General features: G+C 43.1%; 2 protein-coding genes across 5 annotated transcripts in view; both read right to left on the bottom strand.

Moving 5' to 3' along the window:
* The window catches only part of RABGAP1 (RAB GTPase activating protein 1), a 72560-nt gene that overhangs the window by 18005 nt on the left and 29341 nt on the right, over positions 1 to 25214 (bottom strand). For all 4 annotated transcript variants that reach the window (XM_086624947.1, XM_086624948.1, XM_086624950.1 and 1 more), the window contains exons 13-14: positions 24241 to 24391; positions 90 to 203 (exon numbers count right to left, since the gene is read on the bottom strand). In XM_086624947.1, the coding sequence (XP_086481073.1) occupies positions 90 to 203; positions 24241 to 24391 (265 nt within the window). The remainder of the gene's footprint in view (positions 1 to 89; positions 204 to 24240; positions 24392 to 25214) is intronic.
* GPR21 (G protein-coupled receptor 21) lies at positions 15684 to 16730 on the bottom strand. The gene has a single exon (XM_086625273.1). The coding sequence runs from the start codon at positions 16728 to 16730 to the stop codon at positions 15684 to 15686; it is 1047 nt and encodes a 348-aa protein (XP_086481399.1).

The raw sequence follows: 25214 nt of genomic DNA, 5'->3' as shown, positions 1-25214 counted from the left end.
CATACACATTCTTCTCAGACAACAGTTACCTCTGCTAATGATGTTAAATACAAGTTACCAAAACCAGTCAAGAAGAATTTAAAGAATACCTTGCATATTTTGTAGAGGGAGTCCTGGCCATCTCCCCCAGTATCTTTAAAATAATCATGAGCAGGGAACGTTCGATTGATGTCTCGGGTGATTGCACTGTCTTGCGGAGACTCCTATTAGAAAAAAAAAAAAGTAAATTAAAACACATCAAAAGAATATAAAGGACAATATGCTAGGTCTGAGAGAGAGAGGAGGTTGGCATTGTGTTCTGTGCACTGTTCTAAATTTAACAAAACACAGTCTACTCAACCAGAACAGACTGCCTGCAGGCTGGCAGCTCCAGATCACAATCTTGATAGATTTGGTTACCTAAGCACATCTGGGAACTGTCAGTGAGTGGCAGAAAAAGCACACACACAGAAGTGTTCCAGGACATTGCAATGCAGACAGCAGCCTTCCCTTGGAGACTTCTGAACGTGAATACTGCCCAGTCACACTGCTTTTGTCTCACAACTGCGGAGAGTGCGTGTCGATTGTAAGCAGCTGCACACTGCTGGCCAAAACGCCGTCCCTTAGTTTCAGCCAGAGGAATCACTCTTCATCCCCTCCACAGAACTCGACAACTGAAAAGCAGAAAACTGAGCACGAGCCCAAGAAAGGCAGCATGGCACAGTGAAGAGCAATATAGTGCAGGGGCAGTTGCCTGTATGAGCTGGGCATTTCAGCACGAGGAGGCTGGAACTTTGTTCTCTACACTGCTCTGATGCAATCCGTTTTGGATGCCCTAGATGCTTGGAAAGCTGAACAATAACAAGAAGCACACAATTAAGAAAAACGGTGAACAATGGAGTAAAAAGACCATTTGGAAGAACCACCAAGCAAGTCTGCATGAAGGGCAAGTCCTACACAAAAGGCAGTGAAAACTCCTGGTAGAGATGAAAGGAATTCGACAAAGCATAAAAATTAAATACAGTAAACAGTCAAAAGGAAACTTAGGGTCTCCTCCTCCCGACTTTTATCGGAGCGATTTAAACACCAAACGATCTCCATGAAATTAGTTGGCAATACTAGCCTCAAATAACCCATTCTATTAGGAATTGTCAGAATCGCTAAGGATGGCTCAGAAGGAATCCTAGTCCTACCTTGGAGAAGTATCCCGAAAAACAGTTTCCCGAACATGGAAGGAAGAGGTTTGTGTCAGGCACATCATCAGAAACTATAAGCATTTGCAAACAATGTGCAGCTTAACCTAATTTGCCCTCTACAACAGATCACATTCCAAATGGGAAAATAAGCAGGTGCCATTCCCACACTGAGGTCTTCTCGGGTCTCTGCCAATATTAGACATGTGAGTGAGATGTTCTGATCCATCTCTTTCAGTTCAGTTTGCAACTATTTCTAGTATAGTCATTTAAGCCAGAGCTCATAGCACTGCAAGGAAAAGAAGTGAAAAGAGAAAAGAAAAACTCTCTCTCTGAAAAGAGAAAAACTACCCCCTCCATTAGCAGATGAAGTAATTTGCTTATTTAGGAAGCCAATGGAAATAGCTCATACACATCACATGCCCTCCTTTAACACAGGAAACAATAATAAGAAATATATACTTAAAAAAATCAAACGTCAAACAGTGACACAAATGAAAAAATTACTAACCGAGCGCACGGAAAATAGCTGTCAAAAGATTTGCTGCACAAGGAACAGTTATGCAAACTGGAAGACCAAGCAGCTGCTCCCGTGGGGATGGAAAGGGGTCACTGAAAGAGGCTGTGAAGTCTCCATCATCGCAGGTGTTCCAGGCAACTCAACAGGCTGTGAGCAACCTGATCTGGGAAGACCTGTTTCGAGCGGAGGGCTGGACTAGACAACCTCCAGAAGTCCCTTCCAACAGAAGTTATTCCATGAGAATACAACAGAAATCACTCACTCAAGCAGTCTTTAAAACACTTACTTTACCCAGGATGTGACACGCAATTTTAATGTGTCTTTTGAATCTGAAATGGTGCTCGCCATGTCGAATTAAAAAATCTGAACTGACCTCTACAATTTCAGAACTGTTTCTACAATTTTATGCCATATTTTGTGATTTCCGATTCATCAGATTTCAGATTCCATACGGATGTGTCTCACCAAAATGTCTTGTACTTTTTGAGGCAGTCATGACCCAGCTGTTATCTCGCTGATGACTACAACCATTGCTATTATCCAAATTGCTGAAAATAAACCAGAAACAAACGCCCTCTCTTTGTCTGTTGATGTTTCTTTTTGCCTACAATCGGTGCTTCTTTCCACTATGTAAAAAATTACTTTCCTGGGCAGCTAAGGAGAGCAAGAGCTCCTTGGTAGTGGGAATCATCTGAAAAGACACCACAATAATCGTTAAGCAACCAGCGCTAGCAAAGGGTCCGGGGTCCCTTCTTAGGTGGCTTCCTTGGCAATGACCAAACACAAATAAAAAAGCCAGTCCTCTTCACATGTGAGATTACCGTGTAACAGTGCCAGGTTAACACTGCAAACACACAAGATGCTCTGTGGAAACACAACAGGTGTTCTATTTTTAAAAAAGTTTTACTATATCCAAATAACACGTTTCTGTTAGAGGAACGGAAAAAACGTTAGAGGTAAAACAGACAGTAAAAAAGTAGGTGATGCAATCAGCGTGAAGATCATCAACTACAGCTTTTAGTTGATCTTTTTCTTCACAAAACGGTTTTGCCAGCAACAAGAAGAAAATTACCACAGTGTGCTTGATTTTCTCTTCTGATTTTAATCCAAGGTTAATGCTCCTCTCTGCAGCTTAGTGCAGACATTTCATTAGGACAGCATTACACTGCTATTAGAATCGAGTTATTGGGTTGTTTTGGAAATTGTATCAAAAGCACTGTTCAGCATTTCAATTTGATAATAATTAACATGCCAAAGAGGTCTGTCTCATTATAAGGAAATCAGAAACACACAAAATCCAACGCTAAATAAATTTCAAGTAAATACAAGCCTTTTAAGCCAACAAAGAGTAAGATAAAGGCTGGCTGTCAGCTTCAGCTAGTTTTGCAAGTAGAGAAAGACAATGCTCAGGAACAACTCTGGAAACTTAAAGCATGTGAATGCAGTCTTAGTGGTAACTTTTCAGTTTCTCCAAAGTTTGCAAGACTGGATTACAGTGAAGTGCTCTGCTTTGCAAGAGCACAGGTACTGTTCACTGCTAATGGCAACCTGCGGCACCAAACAAGTGTGTTTCCTGAGTGGTACCTGTGTTCTGCTGCGATGGCAAAATAATCTTAAACCCACTTGACTTTTACAGACTTATTTAATAGCAGAGACCAAAGCCTCTGGTTGGAAACTCTGAGGATAGGCTTGTCAAACAAATCACTCATTATGGCTAAAGAGGACTAATTAGTGGTCTCTCTCTGGCTTTGCGTGACTTGTTCAGCACTTGACTCCTACGTTTCAGCACAATTCTTCAAGTAATCTGCAACGCTAGTTCCTGCAGCCGAAGCATAGCTTGGGGAGAGAAAAATTAACGGAAATGATAAGGTTTAAAAAATGTTTTTCAAACCACGGCTTTGAAATCCCCCCATTAGTACAAACTGCTGCAATCCAAGCATTGTGTAACCTTTTCTTTACTCCTATTTTTATACCTTGCTGTGAGAATTGGCTCAATGGGCAATTTCTCATGCTTTCAGGGGACTGGGAACTGAAGGAAACCCTTCTGAACCCACACCCTTCACAAACTGAGATTGAAAAATAGAAAGCCAAGAATGACAGGAAGAAAAAGAAAGTAATAAAGAAAACAGAATGGAAAACAGCCATGAGAACTGAGGCAAGTGTAGTGAAGATTAAAATTCTCACAACAGTCCAGTGCTCTGAAGGAAAGCAGGAAAATGTAGATGCTCTGACTAAGAACATACCCTTCCTCCCCTTCTTTTATGGACTTTAAAATACTAGTGGAGTTATACTGAAACCTTCCTCTCCAGCTGATTTAAAAAGAAACTACATGAATAATTATAGAAAGCAGGACACAGTCCAGCAGAGAAAAGCTCATCTATTCTATTGGCCTGTCTATAAAAGCATATTGGTTCCCACCTCCTAAACTGGACACATGTAAAAGACATTTTCCTTGTATTATTGTGATCTTCCAGGGACCATCCCAGGATCTGCAAACCGTATCAACCAGTTACAACCTCGATTAACGTCTCCAGACTGAGACTGTGTTACTTCAGAAGCTTTTTCTGTAGCTTAAGCCACAATTAAAAGACACGGAAGAGCTGGAGTTCCTAGTACCTCTTCATGGGGCTGATCTACTTGCAGTTTTCAGCAGCTCAGGTTTATTCTTCCTAATCCCTTACATAAACCCAAGAGGATGAAGAAGCAGCAGCAAAGAATTGCTGAAGGGACAAGATCTGTGATGAAAAAAAAAAAAAAAAAGAAATCAGAAATCCCCAGAGAAGCAGAGGAAGTTGCCTGCTGGAAATGGCTTACCACCCAGAGATCAATTTCTGCCTCACCAGGCTACTGGAGAAACCTGATGGGGCATAAAACACAAAGCCTTCACCTAGACACAGGCTGACTTCAAAAACGACATAAAAATGGAAAAATAGTGAGGTCCAAACTTTAGACTTCCCCCTGCCTCCACCCCTGGAATGATGCAAAACATGGGCGTTTGCTCACTGGGGTCAGTTATCTGACACATCCAGCACAAAAAAAACAAACTCCGCTTCATTCTCGCTCTTGCCACAATGGGATTGATTTTCACATGGCGATTCTTTCTTAGGAAGGTCCCACTGACTGTGCAAGGATCGTGTCACACGGTCAGGGATTACTGCGAGAAGGGTCTAGAGGCTCAATGGGCCAGTGCAATTTTACCTGCTTTGCCCAGGGTCAGACCAGCACGGGGCACACTGCTGCAGGGTATCTCTGTGCAAGGTGTAGACAAGCCATTCAAGAGAGCAACAAGCCAGCTGACAGCTTTCAGCAGCTGTCACAAGCAGAAAAAGCCAAAAGTCTCTGAAACTTTCATGGGCAACAAGGCGGGTAACATTACACGATGGCGATGAGTTATTCTGAGCAGATCTGTACGTTTGAAGTACATCCAAAACCACGAAAAAGTCTTTAGATAGCTATTTTCCATGTTAGTAGGTCACCATGTCACCAGGTCTATTTTGCAGGTTGATGGCACTCCCAAGATTACCTTTAATAAGCAATATACACACTGACTTTTACACAGAGTGCATTTCCTGCCATTTGGCTTTGGCCAAACCACTGTGAGAAGGTTTCGGTAAGAAGAATTACACCTGTTACTAAGACCTTAAGGAAGTATCACAAAACCCACTTTCAAAGCAATGTACTTGTTAACTTCTCACAAGAAATGCTGCCTGCAGAAGGTAAGTGTTACCTGCAGTTGGCACTTATCGAGAGCATTCACAAACAAATAGGATTTGTGGAAAAAACCTGATTAATTTAGACAAATTCGGAATGGTTAGACGGCTGCAATTTGATACAATAGTGCATTGATACAGCATACTTTCGGTCCAAATATGGCAATATAGTGCAATTCTAAAAATAAAAGTGAATCCCTTGTGATATCCAGCCCTTTCGCTGTGTTCGTCTCCTTTTAGGGCTCCAGTTTCCCACAGGAAAATTATAGAGAGGAGTTTGCTTACAGTGCCCTACATCATGTATGGATAAAGCATAAACACAAAACGCAGGCTGGAAGGTTTTCCTGCACTTGGCAATTGCGTACACGCCAGGCTATTTAGGGCAATCAAGATAAGAGGAACAAACCCCACCCGCTCCCAAGGGAACACACCTTTATCAGCACAGTTACATAAAAGTCATCCGAGACAAGACGTGAAAACATGTGACGTATCATTTATTTCTTAAATGTATTTATGATCCATTCAGACCTTTCAAATAAAGTGTACAAGTGCATTTCAGAATAAAAAACTACACTCTTCACACAGCTCTGTAGAACACTACATTTCATCAAGAAACTTGAAGCAAAAACTTCCTATTAAACCACCCATGCATCCTTTGGCTACAATAATATCACTGATCAACAAGTACTGCTATTCAATTCCGAGTTTCCCTTTAAAGAGAAGGAGCATCCTAAAATATGCTACCCCTTCCAGAGACCTCTCTTTAAAGAGAGAATATTAAATAAATTAGCTAGGCTTTTAGGCAAAACAGTAAGGCTACTTAGTACTGTTGATGCATGATCCATATATTTGGAGAACAGGCAATCCTAGGCTATGTGAAACGCGCCAACAGCCCTTGAAATCTTAGTAGTATCAAGATTAAAACAATCCAGAACAAACGGCAGACAAAAATGTAACCAGTGGAACAATCACTGAAAAATGTGCAGTCTCTCTTAGAATGGGAAGTGCTGATAAGATTCAGAAAAGTGTTTATAAAATTTGCTAAGAACCACACTGACATTCTTAAAATTACGTATTTTACAAAGCCCTAAACTGTGTGGCTGTACCACTACCACCACGTTAAATTGCTTGTTTTAAAATGCATACACACATATGTGTGTAAAATACACATATATATGTATTTTAAAACAACTAATTTAACACGGCAGTAATGGTACAGTCACACAGTACACAAATATATATGTATGTACATCTACAGCAAAAAGGAAACACGCCAAGAGATGTATGACACAGCTGGGATGTGGATCATCTCAAAGGGAGTAATACATTTCTTCAACAGCTCATAGCAAAATCACCTCTTGGAAATAATTACGCAAAGATTTAGAATCAGATATTTACATGCTTCCAATTTATCTACTTCCACTTAATATTTTAAAAAAAAATGCAAGTATTATTTTAAATCAGTAACATTTGTCATTTTGGCTCAACTGTAGTTTTTCTTATTATTAGTCTTACTTGAAAAATCAGCTACAGAAATGTCCTAAAACGATGGGGTAGAAGCACCCCTCTCCCCTGTGTTTTAACAACAATTCCGAGTTGGCACAAAATTTGTAATTCTGAAGCCACAATAATAACTCTTCCACAGCTGCCTCTGCGTATCAAAACGCCCATCTTCACCACCCCCCCCTTCCCTTGCAGAGCACAAACCAGAGCAAACCCAGGCAGAGACGGGGAACCTCGAGGAGCCCAGACTGACCCCTGATGCTCCCGTCGTGTCAGAATTCAACACAGCATTAGAGAGTCTTAAGGGTCAGACTGGCTCTAATGCACCTGTTTGCTTTTTAATCTGCTTTGGTGGATTTTTTCCCATCGTTCTTCATAGCAGGGGTTTCACACTCACACCTTTCTCATCTTTTAATAAGAAACAATTTCCAGCATTAAAAGGTGCACCAAGTTCTTCAACACACACATACACATTCTTACCTGTGATTTTTGCCTTTTCTCGGCCTTTTCACTGACAGAGGAAAAAACTAGCAGTTGTAACACTGCTCGTGTAAGGAGCTGGACTGCCTCCCAAACACAACTCCTCCTAAGGACCCTCTGACAAACATCAGACCTCCACGCAACACACCGGAATAACCTCACCGGGGGCTGCTCACGTCGCAGTGACCGTGGAGGCGAAGGAGCCGGGGCCGCACGGAGAAGGGAGCATCCTTTAAAGTGCGGTCGCTCCGCTGTTCCATCAGCAAAGCAACCTAAAAGCACATGCACGCACAGCCTCCCATGCTTGCAGTTTAATTGTAAACAGCACGTGGGGGAAAAAAAAAAAACACTATTAAAAAAGGTACTAATACAATTCTGAAATCCCTGAAGAAAAGACATACCCACGAGAAGAGTAAAAAAGCTCATCATTAGCAATTGCAAACTCGTTTCCACCCTGCTGCATTCATTAGAGGAATACAAAATTGAATCTAGTGTTTACATGCGAGAGTTACAATAGAAACTAGATTTCAAAGGTTACATACGGAGAGAAACGTATCAGCATAGGAACTTGCAAAACACTGTGCTGTACAGCATTTCTAAAGACATAAGTCTGTGAAGACAACATACGTGATTGCAAATCCTTTCAGACAGTTCAAAAGCGTGGCTGGAGGTAATGCTGCTCCCTGGTATCCGAAAGGATTAACTGCACCAGTATTTTTAGTAGGTTTTAATGACAACAATTCATCATCAAGAAATACCTATCCCCTCAAAAACCGAGGTGATCGGAAACACACAGGTACCTTACAGCCCTCAGGGTTTTATTTCTTTGTACACTAAACATCAATTCCTTTGACAGCATCTACAGAAAATGTTTTAAAAAATGTTTTTATGAAATACTTTTAATACTCAGTAACGCTAATATTTAAAAATACTTCACAGTGTGGTACTAATGTAACTTCATAAAACGAGCAACTTGAGTTAGCTAAAGCTCAAAGCCTTACATTATATTAAAATAGGCCAAAGATTTCACACACACACACAAAATCACTAGCACTATAAATACACCTAAGCCACTTTAGTGCAAACTCTGTTTTTGCTTCCCCTGACAAATCCCTCCACATTCCTGCCAGCATATTAAAATGTCATCCTTTACTAATCTAATTATTGATTTTCAAGGATTCATTTACAGTTGAAATCCCAGAAGAACTTTTTTCAATTTACCATAAAAGTAATGACTTGGTTTATTAAGCATCTGATTGCTTGTACCACGTGATCTTGGTAACATTTAAGAACGACTCACATACGCACAGCAAGATTTGAGTTCATCTTTACAAGGAGTTACTTGAATCTGTTTAGCTTGTTAATTAAAGGATCTCCAGAAATGACCAGGAGAGAGAAGCCAAAGCTTTGAATTACAAAACTGCTGTCCACACCTTACAAATTCCTAAAAAGAAAGAAGTTGGAGCAAAACGGTGACGCTCCGGTCCCTCTCGCCAGCCACCCCCGGGACCCTCGTGCAGGTGCAGCACTGCTCCACGCAAGCAGCCATCTAACTCCAGCGCGTTTTGTCTGTCTGAACCCCCATTCCAAATCTAACCTAATGCAATGTGCACCCGCTCAGCATTTCTAAAAACTTCTCAGCAAACCAAGTTACTGGTCACCAGCCTGCGCAGAGGTAATGGTCCCGCGGGGACCTGGTACCCCCGGAGCGGAGCTGCATCTCCTCCCATCAGCTCAGCCATCGCCACACTCCCCCCAACATCTTCCAGACAAAACAAGGATGACTTTAACAACTTCTGTTTCTCAACTGAAGTAGCACAAATTCTCTAGCTAGAGGACCAGTTTTGACGGGACAGATTTCTGAAGTACGCCAGAGGCTGTAAATAAACGACCTGGATCAGGATACAGGAAGGTTACTTACATTAACATTTTCATGAAGTGCTAAAGCTCAAGAGATGCAAATATGATATGGGTGTTATCCACAAACGCTTCCCTTTGCAACCACCACTAAATGCATGTAGAGCAGACGCTGACTGTGGCTTGTTTTAAACTCTGCAATGGGAATAAAAACTGGAATGTGACAGAAGTGAGTATGGACTGGAGAACCATCAGCAAAGCTGCCTGCATAAGCAAAACGTTTTGCCTGTCTAGAAAACCTCGTGTCACAGAAAAAAACACCTGAAAAGCTGACTAAGAACACCTCAGATGGTCAACCACGACACAGACTGGTATTACTCCGTTTTACCTGAACGGGAACGGAGGGGCTGGAGGAATCCGCTCGCTGCGGGAGCCCCGAGGCTCAGACAAGCTGCTTTTGAAGTCCAGCAAGGCAAAAGCAACAAGGTTAAACTCCATCTTTTAAAAGATGCATTGTAAAGGATATGACCCAAATTAAATACTCCGTTGTTTTGACAGAACTGCAGCTTGCCTCCCACCATCAGCACAGGCACACCTGCCGGGCACATTTCCTTTGTTTGTTTCCACCGGCCACAACTTTCAGTTTCTTTCTCTAAATACATCTGTATCTGGTTTTACACATAGAAATTTTAATTTTGAAGAGCTCTCCTCTTCCAAAAACATTTTACATACGTAATTTTAGTATTAAATTGTCTGCTTTTGCTTATCTGCAGAAAATGTCTTTCCAAGTGGTACCTTTGCAATGCACAGGCAATAAGGCAGCCTCTGCAAGTCAGGAGAACGCTTCTTTCCTGGTGCAAAATGGGTTGTTTTCAGGATGGGGGATTCTCCCATCATCCTAAAGGAGGGCTGTTTACTTTGATGGAGACAGTCTGTAAAACCTGATGGCCCAGCGGTCTGATCAGCTGCGACTTATCCCAAGGTCTACCCTGACCTCAGCCAAATGCATTTCAAGCCCACACAATTACAGAGTCTAAGGGACTCCAAAGTGAGTAATAGATTTAATATACCCGACTGACCTGAGACCACAGCCACAACCAACCAACAATACTCATCGTGTAAAGAAGATAATGAAATATACGGAAAGCCCTATGTCAACCGTGCTCTCCAGAGCTCTGAATTTCAGCAATAGGAACGGAAAGAAAAGAGCAGAAAATGGACTGAAAAGACACAGGCAGGCCGAGATGGCAAGGAGGAAGCAGAGCTTCGCCAGCAGAATAAACGGACTCGGCTGGGGCATTCCCAGCCTCTCCCCTCCTGGAAGCCTCAGCAGAACAACCCCGGAGTTTGCAAGGTGTCCATTCCTATAAGCTGCATAAAGGAGGACAGTTACTCTTCCCTCATTTAAGAATTAAAACCACGGAGGCCTTTATGCCTCTTGGGTCACAGCAGAACATCGGTTACAAACACGTGCTTTGCCCACTCCAGACAGTGCTGGTGGTCAGGTAAAACCCAAGCTGATCTGGAATGACATCAGGGAAAGGAGTCGCATTCTGCAAAGTCGTAGAAGTGAAGAAAAAAGGTTTCTACACTAAACAACAAAATAAGGGCCAGGTCAGGCAAATGTTTTAGCAGGTGCTTCAAGGACCCAGAATCAAAAATGTGTTAAAACAACAACAAAAGCCCTCCAAAACCTCCACCTCCTCTAATTAGAATTACCTACAATACATAAATCAAGTAATTGGAAAAATTTTAAATGGGCCTTTTGTTTGTAATGTCCAAAGGCAGACTCCTGTGCTCAGATATTAGTTCCTAAGAAATACGTTTTTTAAAGCACTGACCTGAATTAGGAGTAGTTCTGTCAACTTCAAACCCTGATGTGGAGTTATGACCAGACCAAAACGTTTCAGACTTCCTGACTCATGAAGGTTCAGCACATCTGTTATCATCACAGCAGTTGGTAATACCACAATAAATATCAAAAAAAATGCTTATTAAATTTGCATACTGAATGTCTCAATCTCACATCACATACAGGCCTTGGAAGTGCCTTTTTCAGAACAAACTGCTGAAATTTAGGAATTCTTTCAGGTAAAAATCTTTACATGAGCGGGAAAGGAACAATGCCATAGAAATGCAGCACGAGACTGAAATTTGGAAATTCTCATTCAAGTTTGCTGTAAGAAAGACTCTGTGCAACCTCGTGCTACTCTAGAGATTCTCTGTGCCTCGGTACTTTGTACCACTCTCTTCTTGTCACGGATTTGTGACAAATATTCAAGATTGCCCCTTAGCACTCTGACACTGAACCATGTCAGAATCTCAACTAGTAGAAACAAATTTCTGAGTGATAAGAAGCTTAAAAACAAGTACAAAACCCCTAAGAGAAATCAAAGACAAGAAACTAGTAACATTTAATTTAAAAAAGTTAACAGTTGATAACAGCAAAAGTTGTTCCACACAAAAGATACCTATTGATTTAAAAAATAGTCTCACTTGATTGGAGATTATAAAAAAATAGTATTTCACAGATTTTCTCCCAGTCTATTTGGAAAATGACAATATAATCACAACCTAAACTTCCAGTAAACCTTCAAAAAAAAAAAAATCAAGAGTTCTAGATGAAGCAAATTATCACCTTCTGAGAAGTTGTGCGTATAGAAATCCTTCCCACGGTACTGAAAAAATGCCACTGAATTGCATCCTGCAAATTGAACCTTCTAGCAGCTTAACTGAAAAGAGAGGCAGGTAACCTTAATTAAAAAAAAAAATAAAATTATAGTCTGAGATGGAACTTCCAAATTAGTTCTTTTCATCTTATCACAACACATAATTTTTATGAAGGTGTAGTTTGATTTCTGTATTCTCCTCAGTGTGGCATTCATCTGGGTAATGCTCTTGATACCAATTTCTAAAGCACCAGGCACACTCGGGTACAAATATAGCCAAGAAAGGATTAGTTTCATATGTACAACGATGAAAGTGATCCAACTGGAAAGTTTGCTGCATAACAATTTCACAGCACAGATTGCGATGAAAAGGACTACCGTGCCTCATGTTAACTACATGACAAAGGATGTTAAAAGGACTGCTGAGCAAACAAGGTAATATATTTCAAAATTATTCCTTCCACAGTTGGCACAGTGAACAAGATTCACCCCCATGCAATTTCACTGAAGACAACAGACTCAAATGTTAGAAATATTTAAAACATCTAGTCACGTACAAATCTAGATCAACATTAAATTAACTTAGAGAAAAAAAGTAATTTAAATTAAAAAAATAAATCAATAAATTAACACAGACAAACCCAGAAATATTTGATACTAAAACTAAGCTACTGAGGCAACGTTTTTTAAAAGTGTCCGTAAAAACACCGGATGAAACTTGAATGTATCCACTGGCTGCAACTCCTCTCCGTCCTCATCTCTTGGAGACTTCCAGATTCTGATTTTCACCTCTCACGGAAATCATCTGAGCTGATGAAGACTTTGAGATGAGTAAGGCAACTGAACAAAAGCCTGGCTGTTAGGAATGTCGTAACTGAACCTTAGCTGCAAAGCAACGACAGCTGCAAGCGTGCATCTGCATCTGTAACAGCCACTACACTTCATGTACAATTCTAGGCTTAGGGCTGAAGTAGCAACTGCTTCATCTCGAGTTAAATCTCTATGCCACTTTTAAAAATTTTCCATATTCTGAAAACCTAGCATACAATGCTTCTATTTAAACCTTTATTCATGCCATGAAAAAAACAAAAAGGCAACAACCTTTGCTTTCCAGCTTCTACTTAAACCTAAAACTGCCACTTTCAGGGGTTTAGGTCCTAGCAGATCCTTTTCTTCTATTAAATTTAATCAAATGCTATTTCAATGATAGATTGCATCACTCCAAAGACTTGGAAATGTCAGATAAGGTGAAGAATCAGAGAAAAGCTATTGGGAGTCTACCTGAGAGGCTGTTCCAAAAATACCACACACACGCGCTTTGATATTAGTGACTAAAGCCCTTAAATTGTTCCCCAAAGCCCACCTTTGCCATAATACCTACAAAACACTTGAGAACAATTAGCCAGCTGATGTGCTGTGAGCTTATTATACCATTTACAAGTGACTCACTACACCCTTACACTCCGCTCCCCCACGGCTGTCTGCATCTCTAACCAAAATTCAGGCTGCCAGAGCTCTGCAGAACGAGTCCCCTCTGCCGTGTCTGTGCAGGATAACAGCACAAGCCCCGGCTCCAGCCACGTCTTATTGCAAAAGATAACACGAAACGTCGTGGTGAAGGCATCAGGGTTTAGACAACCTTTGTTCTTCACGTTTCAGATGAACTAAGGAGGAAGTTTATCTTGGGAGATTTGGACTACGGATGAAATACGCCGAAAGCAGATCAAGGTATGACTTAAACGCGCCTCGTAACAGGACTCTCAAACCAAAACTAGGCAGCGATGGTAGGGGGTTCTGGCCCATCCTCCCCAGGAACAGGTACACACACACACACACACACATCTGTAAGAGGAACTCGTGTCCATCAGCAACGAGTGCCAGGAGGCATCAACCTGCTGCTCTCTCTTTCCTTCCCTGCTTCCTCACTGGTGGCCTCACAAGACTGAACTGGGGCAAACGTGGATGGGCAGCGAGCAGGATGGTCTGCAGCAACCACTGCATGTGACAGGACAGAGACACAAACTGTCACCCTCCGAGGCAAAGCACAAAGACAAGAGGCTCACAGCAGACCAGAGAGGAGGGTACGCGGATGCTTGCAGGAGGGACAGGGGAGAATACTAAAAAGAGGATGATCTTGATCTATAACACCAGTAGACCTGAAACCATTTAACAAAAATACAGCCTTCCCTTTGGCCAAGAGAATTACCCCAATTCTAAAAAAAAATCAAATCACTTTTCCCTAATATCTTTTCATTCCCACTGCAACAGTGCACATCAGCCATGACACACGAGCTCGCGGCATTCCCCGGGCTCACCGCAGCCCAACGCACGACTCGAAGCAGAAGGAAGGAAGGGAGGGAACTGGGAACATAACCTGCTCCCAGACCAGGGGCGAGGCGGGGGGATATGGTGTGAGAAAAGACAATGCAGGCTGCAATCCATTATTACAGGAATACACGGTTCACCTTCATTTTCCAATATGGCATCAGTAAAAAGACAAGGATATTCTCTAGGAAAACTACTCAATTTGAGGGCCCTACTGCCTTCTTAACAGGACTACGGTGCTCAAAAACAAGCTACCTTGAAAAAGCTTTGGTCAATGAGATTTTGTTTCTCAGATACTGACTTTGTTTGACCAGTTTGATACACGTTTGCCAACGGGATTTAGCTCCTGCTATATTCAAACCATCTTTAATCCCATGAAGGCTAAAGAAAAATGTCTCTCATTTAGCTCTGTGCACTTATGAATAACTCAAATACTACAGTTAAATTTACAACATAGTTCCCTTAGCTGTTTAGAAGACAATTGTTTTCTTTCCTTTCCCCTTAAGTTCTAGTATGTAAAATATCAGAAGAATTTAGATTAAAAAAAAAAAAAAGGGACAAGTTATTTTTAAAGTTGTTCTTGAGAAAATTTCCACATACAAAACCGTGGCATTTCTCCACTGTTTTGAGAATAATTTTCACATGTTGGCATCATCCTCGAGTGGCTGCCATAACTCTGGTATCGTAAAGTGACATGTATTTTCTCTTAGCTTATGAAAACACATTTTATTTAACTGCTAAATTTGGTCTGATCCGATTTCTTCCTACTTCACCACAAACAGGAAAATGCAGATGCCGTGCTCCGATCGCACACACGCAGCCTACCGGAGACACGGGGCACGGGAGCCAGCCCAGTCCTAAGTGTACGGCTCTTCAGATCACATCGCTGCTCTCATGGCTCAGTAAGACTCGAAGTTCACACTAAAACCTTCACATTGTTCACCACTGTTCTAGAAGTCCTGTCTAGGTAGCACTGAAAAACAAATTGTTTGGCCCCTTCTGTTACGATGCTGGAACATTGTGTCAATATACTTTGGCATATATTAAAAAATCCCTGTAATATACCATATACTGTGACATTTCCACTTCGGATCTATCATTTACATGTGAAGCACGAATCTCGAAAGAACCTAGTAAAGCTGTAAGAAAGACTACATTTTGCCGAAGCTCTCAGACACCCACTCCATTCAGTCACACCAGCTGGAGAGGTAAGTGTCAAGATACAGCTTTATTCTTAAAAATGAACACGGAGGTGAAACTCCACAGCCTCCTCCACAGCAATAATTTTTTTTAAGTGAAATCACAATGATATGTGCTCCTGATTCTTCTAGGTCAGCAGCATTTCTCAGAAACCTTTTTGCAAATCTGGACATCTTAAAATCGTATTTAATTTATTTTGCAATTTACAGAATTGTCCCTGCACTTCCCAGTCCAGCTGATAGGCGTCTTAGACATGACATCCATTGGAAGATCTTTTGCTCCTAGAGGTAGAGGAGTCCTTAGCTACCCTCTGTCTAGCACAGGAGGCACAAATAGCCCCCGAGAGACGCTTAAGCCCCTTCTGAAAGACACTGTTGGAGAGACTGTAAATGACACAGTTGCAGAAACTGTTGCTAATGGCAAGCCAAGTGGTCAAGAAGGACGCAACGCGGTTACTATAGACATTGGAGCTCTCCAGCAGAAAATAGATTATGTAGGGCAACCAGAGGATGTAGAAGACACTGGTGATGCGGAAAAGAACCATGGCGTAGCGCTTGTCCGGGCAGGGCTGTGCCTCCCCAGCCTCCCCATCCTGAGAGCTGAAGCGCACTCGCCTCTCGTTGATCTCCTTGGTGTGCTGCTGGCAGATGCGGAAGATGTTGAAGTAAGTGAAGCAGACGATGAAAGCAGCCGGGGCATAGAGCATCACCACAATGAAGAGGGTAAAATAGGGATCGGTGTTCCAGGAATTGGCACACCACTGAAACACATCCCCGTGATATCCAGGCTTTCCCCAGTGAAAGGAGGGTAAGAAGACCAGGCAGGAGTACAGCCAAATGACCAGTATGCAGATTCGAAGTCTCCACGGGGTAACCAGCGTGTTGTAGGTCAGCGGCTTTGTGATGGCAATGTATCTGTCAATACTAATGCACGCCAAAGAGGCCATGGAGACGCTCTTCAGCACCGACACCACATAACCAAAGATTTGGCAAACCAAGGACTCGCTTAAAACAATAGGGTAGTGCAGCAGAGACAAAGAAGGCACCAGACAGCTCACACCCACCAGGAGGTCAGCATACGCCATAGTCTGGATGAAGTAGCTGGTGGTGTGGTGGTTCAGCAGAGGTGCACAGTGAAAGACAAATATCACAATAATGTTGCCCGAAATAATCAGCACCATGAGGAACACAATAATAACCACTTCCAGTAGGCAAAAATTGATGGTCTCCAAATAGCTGATGGCTAGGAGACAGAACGGCCGGCCACTCTGGTTGCCAACCAAGGAGGAGTTCATCTTGAGCACTGCAGTGATCTCTCTACTTCATGCTCCTGCCCGCTGCCTGCAGCCACTCCAGGCAGCTGCTGTCATTGCGGCTGGTGCCGTGTGTGCAGCAATGTCAAAACCGGAGCTCCGGTCCCCAGGGCTGCTCCAGATGCTGCTGCTGTGCATTGTCTGCAGCACAATTCCCCTTTAAATCCGGCTCGCCGCCGCTACCGCTGCACCGGGACGCAGCAGCGGTCATGTCAGCAACTTGGCACACGCACACGGCAGAGGGCTGATTTTAAAGCCCTTCGGGGTGGGCTGCCTCGCCGAGGAGGGATGAGGGGTTGGGGGAAGAGGGAGAAGGAACCTTCACCGAGTCAGGACGAGCGTCCTCCCAACGGCTGACAGAAGAGAAGGGGAAAGTGTTTTACAGAACCGCCTCTGCCCCCCGCGCTCCCCGCCACCTCCATCACCACCCCGCCTTCCCCACGCCCTGCTACGGCGCTTCCCCGCCGCCGCCTGCCCCCGCTCCCTGCCCGGCTCCCGCCGCGCCTCCTGCTCCCCGTCCCTTCCCCGCGCCCTGGGCCCGGGGCGCCGGGCTCCGGCCGGAGGGGGGGCAGCGCGGGGAGGCTTTCCGGCCGAGGCAGCCTCCCCGAAATTCCTGCCGCCGGCCATCCGGGCGGAGGGATGCGCGGCGGGGAAGGGGGTCCAGCCCTTCTCTCCTGGCTCCATTTTGCACGACGCTTTTGTTCGCCGCCTCTCCCGGACCGCGCCGCTCCGGCCCCCGCCGCCGCCCGGCCGCCCCCCGCCCGGCCCGGGGCGCAGCCCCGGCCCCGCCGCCCCGGCCCCTACCTGCCGCAGGGGAACAAAAGCCCGGGAGCATCCTCGGCCGGGCGGCGTGTGCTCCGGCCGCGGCGATGCGGAGCCGGGGGGAGGGGACGGCGGGGAGGAAGGGGAGGGAGGCGGGCAGGAGCGCGGAGGAGGGCGCGGCGCCGGCGGGGACCCGGCGGGGAGCGGGGCCGCAGCCCCCCGGCCGCTCCCTCGGCCCGCCCCGGCGCCGGGCCCGGCCCCGGGCCGCCGGGCGTGGGGAAGGGTAGCCCGGCAGCCCCTGCCCGCCGCGCCGCAGCCTCGGAAATGCGGGTTTCCACGCAAAACCCGTTTCTCGAGGGACCGACGGCGGTGGGTGCCTCACCCGGCGCGACCCCGCAGCCTCCGGGAGAACCGGCGGGTGCCCGCGCTGCGCCCCGGCCAGGGAGACAGCGGCTCCTCGCCCGCACAGCCCGGTCCTGCAGACAGACACACCCACCGCGGGTCCGACAGACAGACAGACACCCACCGCACACCCCTGCTCCTCCTCTCTGCACGGCAAATGACAACCGCCCAAAGCAAGGACGTGAATTCAAACGTTTAGTCGTAATTTACGGCTTTTCCATCCGAGACCTTTTGAGGAAATACTCTGGAATAAACGTGTCTTTCCCAGGTTAGTTTGTGTTGCTTTGGAGACGCTTGAAACCACGGGCAAAGCCGAGAACTGTGTCCCACCAGCGATGCAGATGTTGCTGCAGGTAGGGAAGCACCTCCTGCACACGTATGCACAAAGCCCAAAGGCATCGCTGTCCCTGGCAGTCCCCTAAACAACCTCCACCAAACCATGCAAACTAGAAAACCCAACGGCATCCCAGAGAGCAAACACGCAAGAGAGTCACAACACAGCACTTAAACTTGTATTCACACCATAAGCTAATCCCACCACACGTCTTTGACCAGAAAAACCTCTCCGATGCACACAAGGCGCAGACGCCATAACAGCATACTTGTATCTCGTTGTTTGCCAAGAGTGTTTTACTAACCTGACATGCTGGAAAACACGTTCCCATGGCATGTGGAAGCTCCTTCTCTGACCTGGATACCACACTGCTAAACTGCCACGGCTCAGGACAGGCCCATCGCTACGGGAATTGGTCTTCGAACTGATCAAACCAGTAAGAGACTGGAGTGAGGTTCTTCAGCAAATAAAGTCCTCTTGTCAAAAACGAAAGCGTGCAACTGGCATCCGTATGATCGTAAATCCACACACTGAATTCAACTGGTACCAACAAACCCAAGGTTTTGGTTAACCTAAGCCAAATGTTTGTTATTCTGTGGGACACCTAATAATGGAAAATGAATTGTAGCCAAAGGGACAGATCTCAAAGCAATCACTGCAACGCTCGGGATTTTAGCTGACCTGTAAGTAGAAAAAAACATTTTACGATACACTGGTATTGGTCAAAAATCTGTGCTGGACAACAGCATGACTTGGCAGATTTTAAGTTAGTCTTGTGCAAAAGCCTGAAAACAAAAAAATATTTTTTCTGCCCTATCTTTCCCCCTCAAAAGATCTCTTTACTATTGTCCTTCATTTTTGTTATATTTTATAGTGTTTCTACTCATGGCAATGAAGTACTAGAACTGTAGCTAGGAAACATAAACTTTGAATTAAATTTAGGCAAGAGTATTGTGGTTAAACAAAAAACAAGCTATGATTGAATTACTGCTGGAGAAATGATCTCCTATCTTTCCAAAGCAGAGAATGATTTACATACCAATTGATTCAAATAGTATTTCTGGATTCTTACACATGAACAGACACATTATAAACATCCTTAAGAAAACAACATACACTGAACTTTAAATATATCTCAGGCATATAAAAAGAAGGTAGTATTGGAAATCAGGAGACTGACCATAACAACATCTGGTTGCTGAAATTTCAAAACAATGATGCAGCACCAAATCACAAACTCCTCAATGTTTATACATTTTTGTTAGGAGCACAAGCTTTACTCCTGTGCAGCTGACAGGTACCTCTGGAGGGGAGAGAGATCTGTTTTTTCTTTTCACTGACACTCTATTGTTTCTCCAAAGCTGAGAGGAGTAACCATGGTTCATGCCAGTTTACTCCTGCTTGCTTAACACACCCGAGCCCAAACCAGCAATGTCTCAAGTTAACTCTCCCAAGCTCCCCTGCACCAGAGGCCAGACCGACGTGGCCAACAAAGGGTGTAAATTGCAACAGGAAGGTAACTGGGCTGGAGATACACCTACCTGCTACCCCAGCTCTCTGCTCAAGTGCACAACCAGCCCACCGAGAAGAACCATTTCTAGAAGACTTCAAGTGGCTGAGGTCCAGAGAGATGGAAAATACTGTTGTGTTGTAGAGACTTCTCCCACTCTATACAGTGACACGACGCAGCCCCATCTCAGACTATTAAAAGTTATTCAATAAATCCTTCCAAGTTACGACGAGAGCTCTTGGGAAAACTACTGCTTGTAAAAGATAATTAAACTTTTATCAGCACGTGATCAAAACTAATCAAACAGGGATCTAGAGGTTCAGGCACACTGACAGCAAGATGTCATACTTCTTACACCGTGATTCACTGATGGATGTTAGGTTTCATTTCAGTTGATGGTACACAATCGTAGCCCTTTGTACTCCTGAAAATTAAATGTATTCTTCTTAATTTATATGAACATATGGAAATCTGATTGTGATACAAGTGGAAAATAAATAGTAGCCACCCACAGCTAAAGTAGTTACATTTTATGCCACTGATGAAGCAACACACCCGGTCAAATAATAGTAGTGACATTTTAATCTATTAGTTCATTAAAAACTAGTATCGTTTGCACCAAGAGTGAGGAGTGTGTTTGGTAGAACTTCTGTGCACTCTAATTCTCTGCTTAGGGAGACAAAAAAAGTGGGAAGATGAGAAAGTGGGTAGCAAGAGTCATGCTGTAAGAAAAACTGGAATAAATTAATCTCTTACCAGGCCTAGAATTTCTACCAGAAATGGTGACCCCCAAGGTCACATCCCAGGATACTCCTCCTGCCACTGGATTTTTTTAAATTTTTTAATTTGTGCCACAAGATGTCCCTCTCACGTTGTAATTTTCTTAATATAGTGTATTTATCTGGTACAACAGTTCATGTTTTTTTTCCTTTCAACATTATTTCCTCCCACACAGACCTATATATGAAAGCTTTTATTTTCTCCTCAATATTGTAAATGTCAGGGTCTTAAAATTTTGGTATCATGAAGTACTTCTCCACTGAGAGACTGCCACTAATCTGAGAGATTCAGTAGCTGTATTAATGCTTTTCAAAAACCTTGTCTGAAAAGTGACTAGTGGCTATTTTTGCTTTGTATCATGATTTTTATTTTTTTTTTTTTTTAACCTGTGTGGCTAGCTTTACAAGTTTTCTACTCAACAATACTGTTCATCCACCTATGACTGTCAAAAACATGAAGTATTTTTCCTGCAGGTGTCCATTAAGGCCTGGAGCAAGTCCCCATGTCTCTCCTCCTACCTTTCAGTGGCTGGAAGCCTGAAGATTAACAGCCCTAACCACGACTGCCAAAGTCCTACCAGGAACAGATGCCTCTCAAAGGGATTGTCTAGATCGTTTTACCTAGAGTTTGCTTTCTGTCCCCAGTAGGGACATGACCTTAATTCATTGGGCTGGCTTTCATCCACGCTCCCCACCACGAGCACGGCAATCTGGAGTTGCTAAAAGCTTTATTATTGCACACAGATGGCGTGCAAATTCGCAAAAGTAATTTGCGGAAGCACCACAATGGTGAAACTTAAGACACTACCACAATAACAAAAGCACAGAGTACAAAAACCCAGCTAATGTTTGTCAAAAAAATAAGGAGGAAATAATTAATAAATACTGTGGTGATGACTAGAATGCAACGTGCACACCTTGAGCACGGTTTCAATGCCATTTTTAATGCACAGGTCATATTCAAGGACAGACCTAGGCACAGTCTTCAGTGGGAGAACACAACAGAAGACATTTCCTTTTCAATCATTCAGTAGCCACACATCAACTGCAAATAAGAAACTATCCTGGCAGCAGTCAATTTGCAGAAGAAAGCGAAAAACACAGATTTGCCAAGCACCAGGGGCCAGAACCACACAGGAAAGCAAACACCAGAAGAAACACTGGGGTGTCTGCATCCCACACCCTGTGCACAAGGGGAAAAAAAAAATCCCTCAAAGAGGCCAGAAGCTTTTGAAGCAGCTGTCAACATAGATCCTTATTAATTTGGGAGCGTGCTGCCGCATGGGGTCATGAGAAGCCTGACAGAAATCAAATGCAGCTACAGAAATAGAGGTCAACACTAAGAGAGAAGGGGCACTGGATTAGGAGTACTCAAACAGGCTTACTGCATCTCCTACTTGCACTGCAGAGCAAAGGTTTTACATCGACTCCTTGTACTTCCGCACTATGCCACAGCAGTTATTCTCTGATAAACCATTTTCAAGGCATAGTAATGCAAATAACTGCACGTTTGCCAGAGAAGAACTTGTATTAATGACATGCAAAACATGACAAAGCCTTACGAAGACAGTAAAGCAACATATTATGAGACCCTTGCCTTCACATAATTAACAAATTCTTTTTTTTCCCCAGACATGTTTACTCCAGTGCACTGCTGCATATTGATAGTAACTGAGCTGCTATTTTCAGATCAGTAAGAATTAGTCACAGTAGGACCACAAAATTGTCAAATAATCTATGAAAGGCATGAAAATAAAAATGAAAGCCAAAGCGCAATCCAGCATTGTTACACTGTCACCATATACTATACACGAGGGGTCTGCAAACATCATCTTCCTTGATCATTCCTTCTTGAATTCAGTTCCCATCAGCCTCCCAAACAATTTTCTCTTCTTTGCCTATTCGCATTTTTCAGACTTCCACACAGCCACCAAGAACTTTTTTGGAAACCTTCCGCTGCCTGCAGATTGAAGAAATCCCAGTTCCACTGGGAACCAACCAGACACTTCTGCTCTCAAAGCACCCATCTATGTCCATTCCACAGAAACAGCTATGGCCTATTTTCACACAATTTACATTTAAGTTACAATAAGGCAAACGGCCTCGACAATGGTCTAATATGGCACTTCAGATTAAAGGAGACTTCGTTTTCGTTTGCTTGAGCAGGTTATTATAACATGCCAGTAGCATACTACAGACCTCATACCATTACTGCAGAGCATGAAAACGGTCATTCAGTACTCATTCTCTTCCACTGTTTAATTCCTTAATCAGCTTCCACGCTGAATGACCACTGCACATATAGCCAGTCCTTTTGCTGCAGAACACAGTGCTGGATCAGCCTACTCTCCCTTTTCCTTGGACTCTAGAGAGGCTTCCAACACATTACATCCAGGTTATTTCCTTTGTCTCTGCCAACTGTAAATGAGTGGAAAAGTTTCACAGATTTAAAATTAAATGTTAACACTATTCCTTCCTAGCTCACAAAGATAGTAGCAGTACATGTCACCAACTGTGCCACAAAGAGATCATCTTTTCCATTCTGTTACCAAAACACTGAAACAGAGAAACAAGTGATGATGTCAGCTACTCACTAGGCAATTAAAGTAACACAACAGGAGTAGCTGTGATAAACTCCTTGCCAGAGCACTCAGCCTCCACGTTATTTGTATGATTTATTCACCATAAAATCCAAGTTATAGCTCTACAATGCATGTACCAATATTAAGGAATTCAGATCCAAGTTTCAATATGAGTGTGAAAGTACTTATGGCAGAACACTTTTAGCTAATCTAACATGATTCATTCTAATCACGTAGGATCCTTCCTGCATGATTCCAACAGAAACCGAGTTTAATTTCAGAAGCCTTCTTGCCCTCAGAATAAGGTCTTTAATCGCTCCTTGCGAATCTGTACCATCAGAACACAGATATACAAAGGCTGATTCAGTTGTTTTGCTTTTTTAACTGGTGAATAATTAATTTCTGTTATATTTGTACTAAAGTTGCATCATTAATAATTTCTAATGTAGTCCTCCTAGACTTGCACATTTGATGAAAGCAGTAAAATACTGTGTAGCTATACAGATAATGGCCAAATCCAAATTCGCACATCGTTTTTCAGGATAAGGAAGTGACATTTCATTTTGTGACCCACTTATTACTCTAGAACTTTGAGAAATACCAAATGATGTCTGTGTATATGATTCTTATTTTCTTTTCCTGTGTTACTGAGGTCAGCATTCAAGACGAGAAGTTAAAAAACTGCTATCTTGTGCAAAAATGTCCAAAGTGTTCTGTTTTTTCTATCAAAAAAAAAGGCTGCAATTTCAACTAGCATTGAATTTTTCACATAAATGTTAAGACAATACGACAAAATTCAGCTTTCAGGAAAGGCAAACAAGTAAAGGAAATGAGCTCCCTGAATCTCTGTCAATTATGAAGGCAGTTAATAGAATACTAATTTTTGACAAACTAACTCAGAACTCATCTGAGTGAAACAGAAGTATTAAAAAGAAAGCACTCTAAGTAGAGATAATGCCACAACTAACACTGCATGTTTGGGTTTTTTTGTTGGAGAGAGGACTGAATTATGCCCCCTAGTTGATACGCTATATTCAGATACACTCATGAACCTTCAAGCAAGAGGGTACACACTTGGAAGTCTCTGTACCTGGGGGGAAAAAGATGAAAAAAAGCATCCTACCTTTGTGATGAGAATTCGGTACTTCTCCACCAGGTGATCGTTATTATGACACCCTGCCAGCAACTGCCACACTTCTCCTCTTAGGGCCTCAGGGACTCCACTTCTCACCAAGGCTGACAACGTCTTCGGCCTCACGCTCAGATTGAGGTGCCTGGGTGCAAGTGAAGGCATCGTTACTCTTATCCACACGCAAATAAACGAGTACATGAGCAACAACTCATGGGTATCATCAAACGTGACAGGAATTTCAAGACAGTCCGTATGTTGCCAGAGTAAGTGAAATTCAAGTTATGAAAGAAACAGATTTGGAGAAGCCCTTTCCAAACTATTTCCTTGATTCCCATTAAATTTAAATATAATACAAACATATGTTATAAAACACTCAATGAACCAAAACACTCCAGCAAAAACTAGAACTGCAGGATAGATACCACACCGTGCAAGATTCCAAGCTTGAACTACACCAAAATGGGAATTATTTGCAGAGCATATACTGCTCTCTAGACCTCCTACACCCAAGCAGGCAGGAAACATTCCAGGTGAGGGAAGGAGAGAAGGCAAGCAAACAGCTATAAAAAAATCTCACATGGTTATCTAACTACATCCATGCATTTAAGCTGCTTCCACTGTGCAAGCTAGTCCCACCTAAACAGTTTTTTCAAGTGAGACTGGTGACAGCTCATAAATTACACCATTGTAAGTTGTAAAAACTAAACCTACATGTAATTTACACAGTTTCAGAAAGCAAAGCTGAACAGTCCATTCGTGGCTTATACATAAAATTCCCAAAAGACAGAGGCCTTAAATCAGAAAAATTACACTTTTTCTGCAGTTGCTAAAAAAGAAACTTCTAGGTAAAATGATTAAGAGGACTGATAGACAAAGCCAGGCAAAAAACATGAACTTACAGCGTATCGACCACATTACCTTCTTAACAATAAACTGGTATTTAATAATGGCTGTTAATAGTCTAA

This window comes from Tauraco erythrolophus, chromosome 22 (genome assembly GCF_009769465.1).
Source record: "Tauraco erythrolophus isolate bTauEry1 chromosome 22, bTauEry1.pri, whole genome shotgun sequence".
Classification (NCBI taxonomy): Eukaryota; Metazoa; Chordata; class Aves; order Musophagiformes; family Musophagidae; genus Tauraco; species Tauraco erythrolophus.
Note: the sequence above shows the minus strand (reverse complement) of the source record. Positions and strands in the feature narration are given on the sequence as shown.

Excerpts from the sequence above, each read along its gene's own strand:
- GPR21 (XM_086625273.1), bottom strand. The coding sequence starts at position 16,730 with ATGAACTCCTCCTTGGTTGGCAACCAGAGTGGCCGGCCGTTCTGTCTC.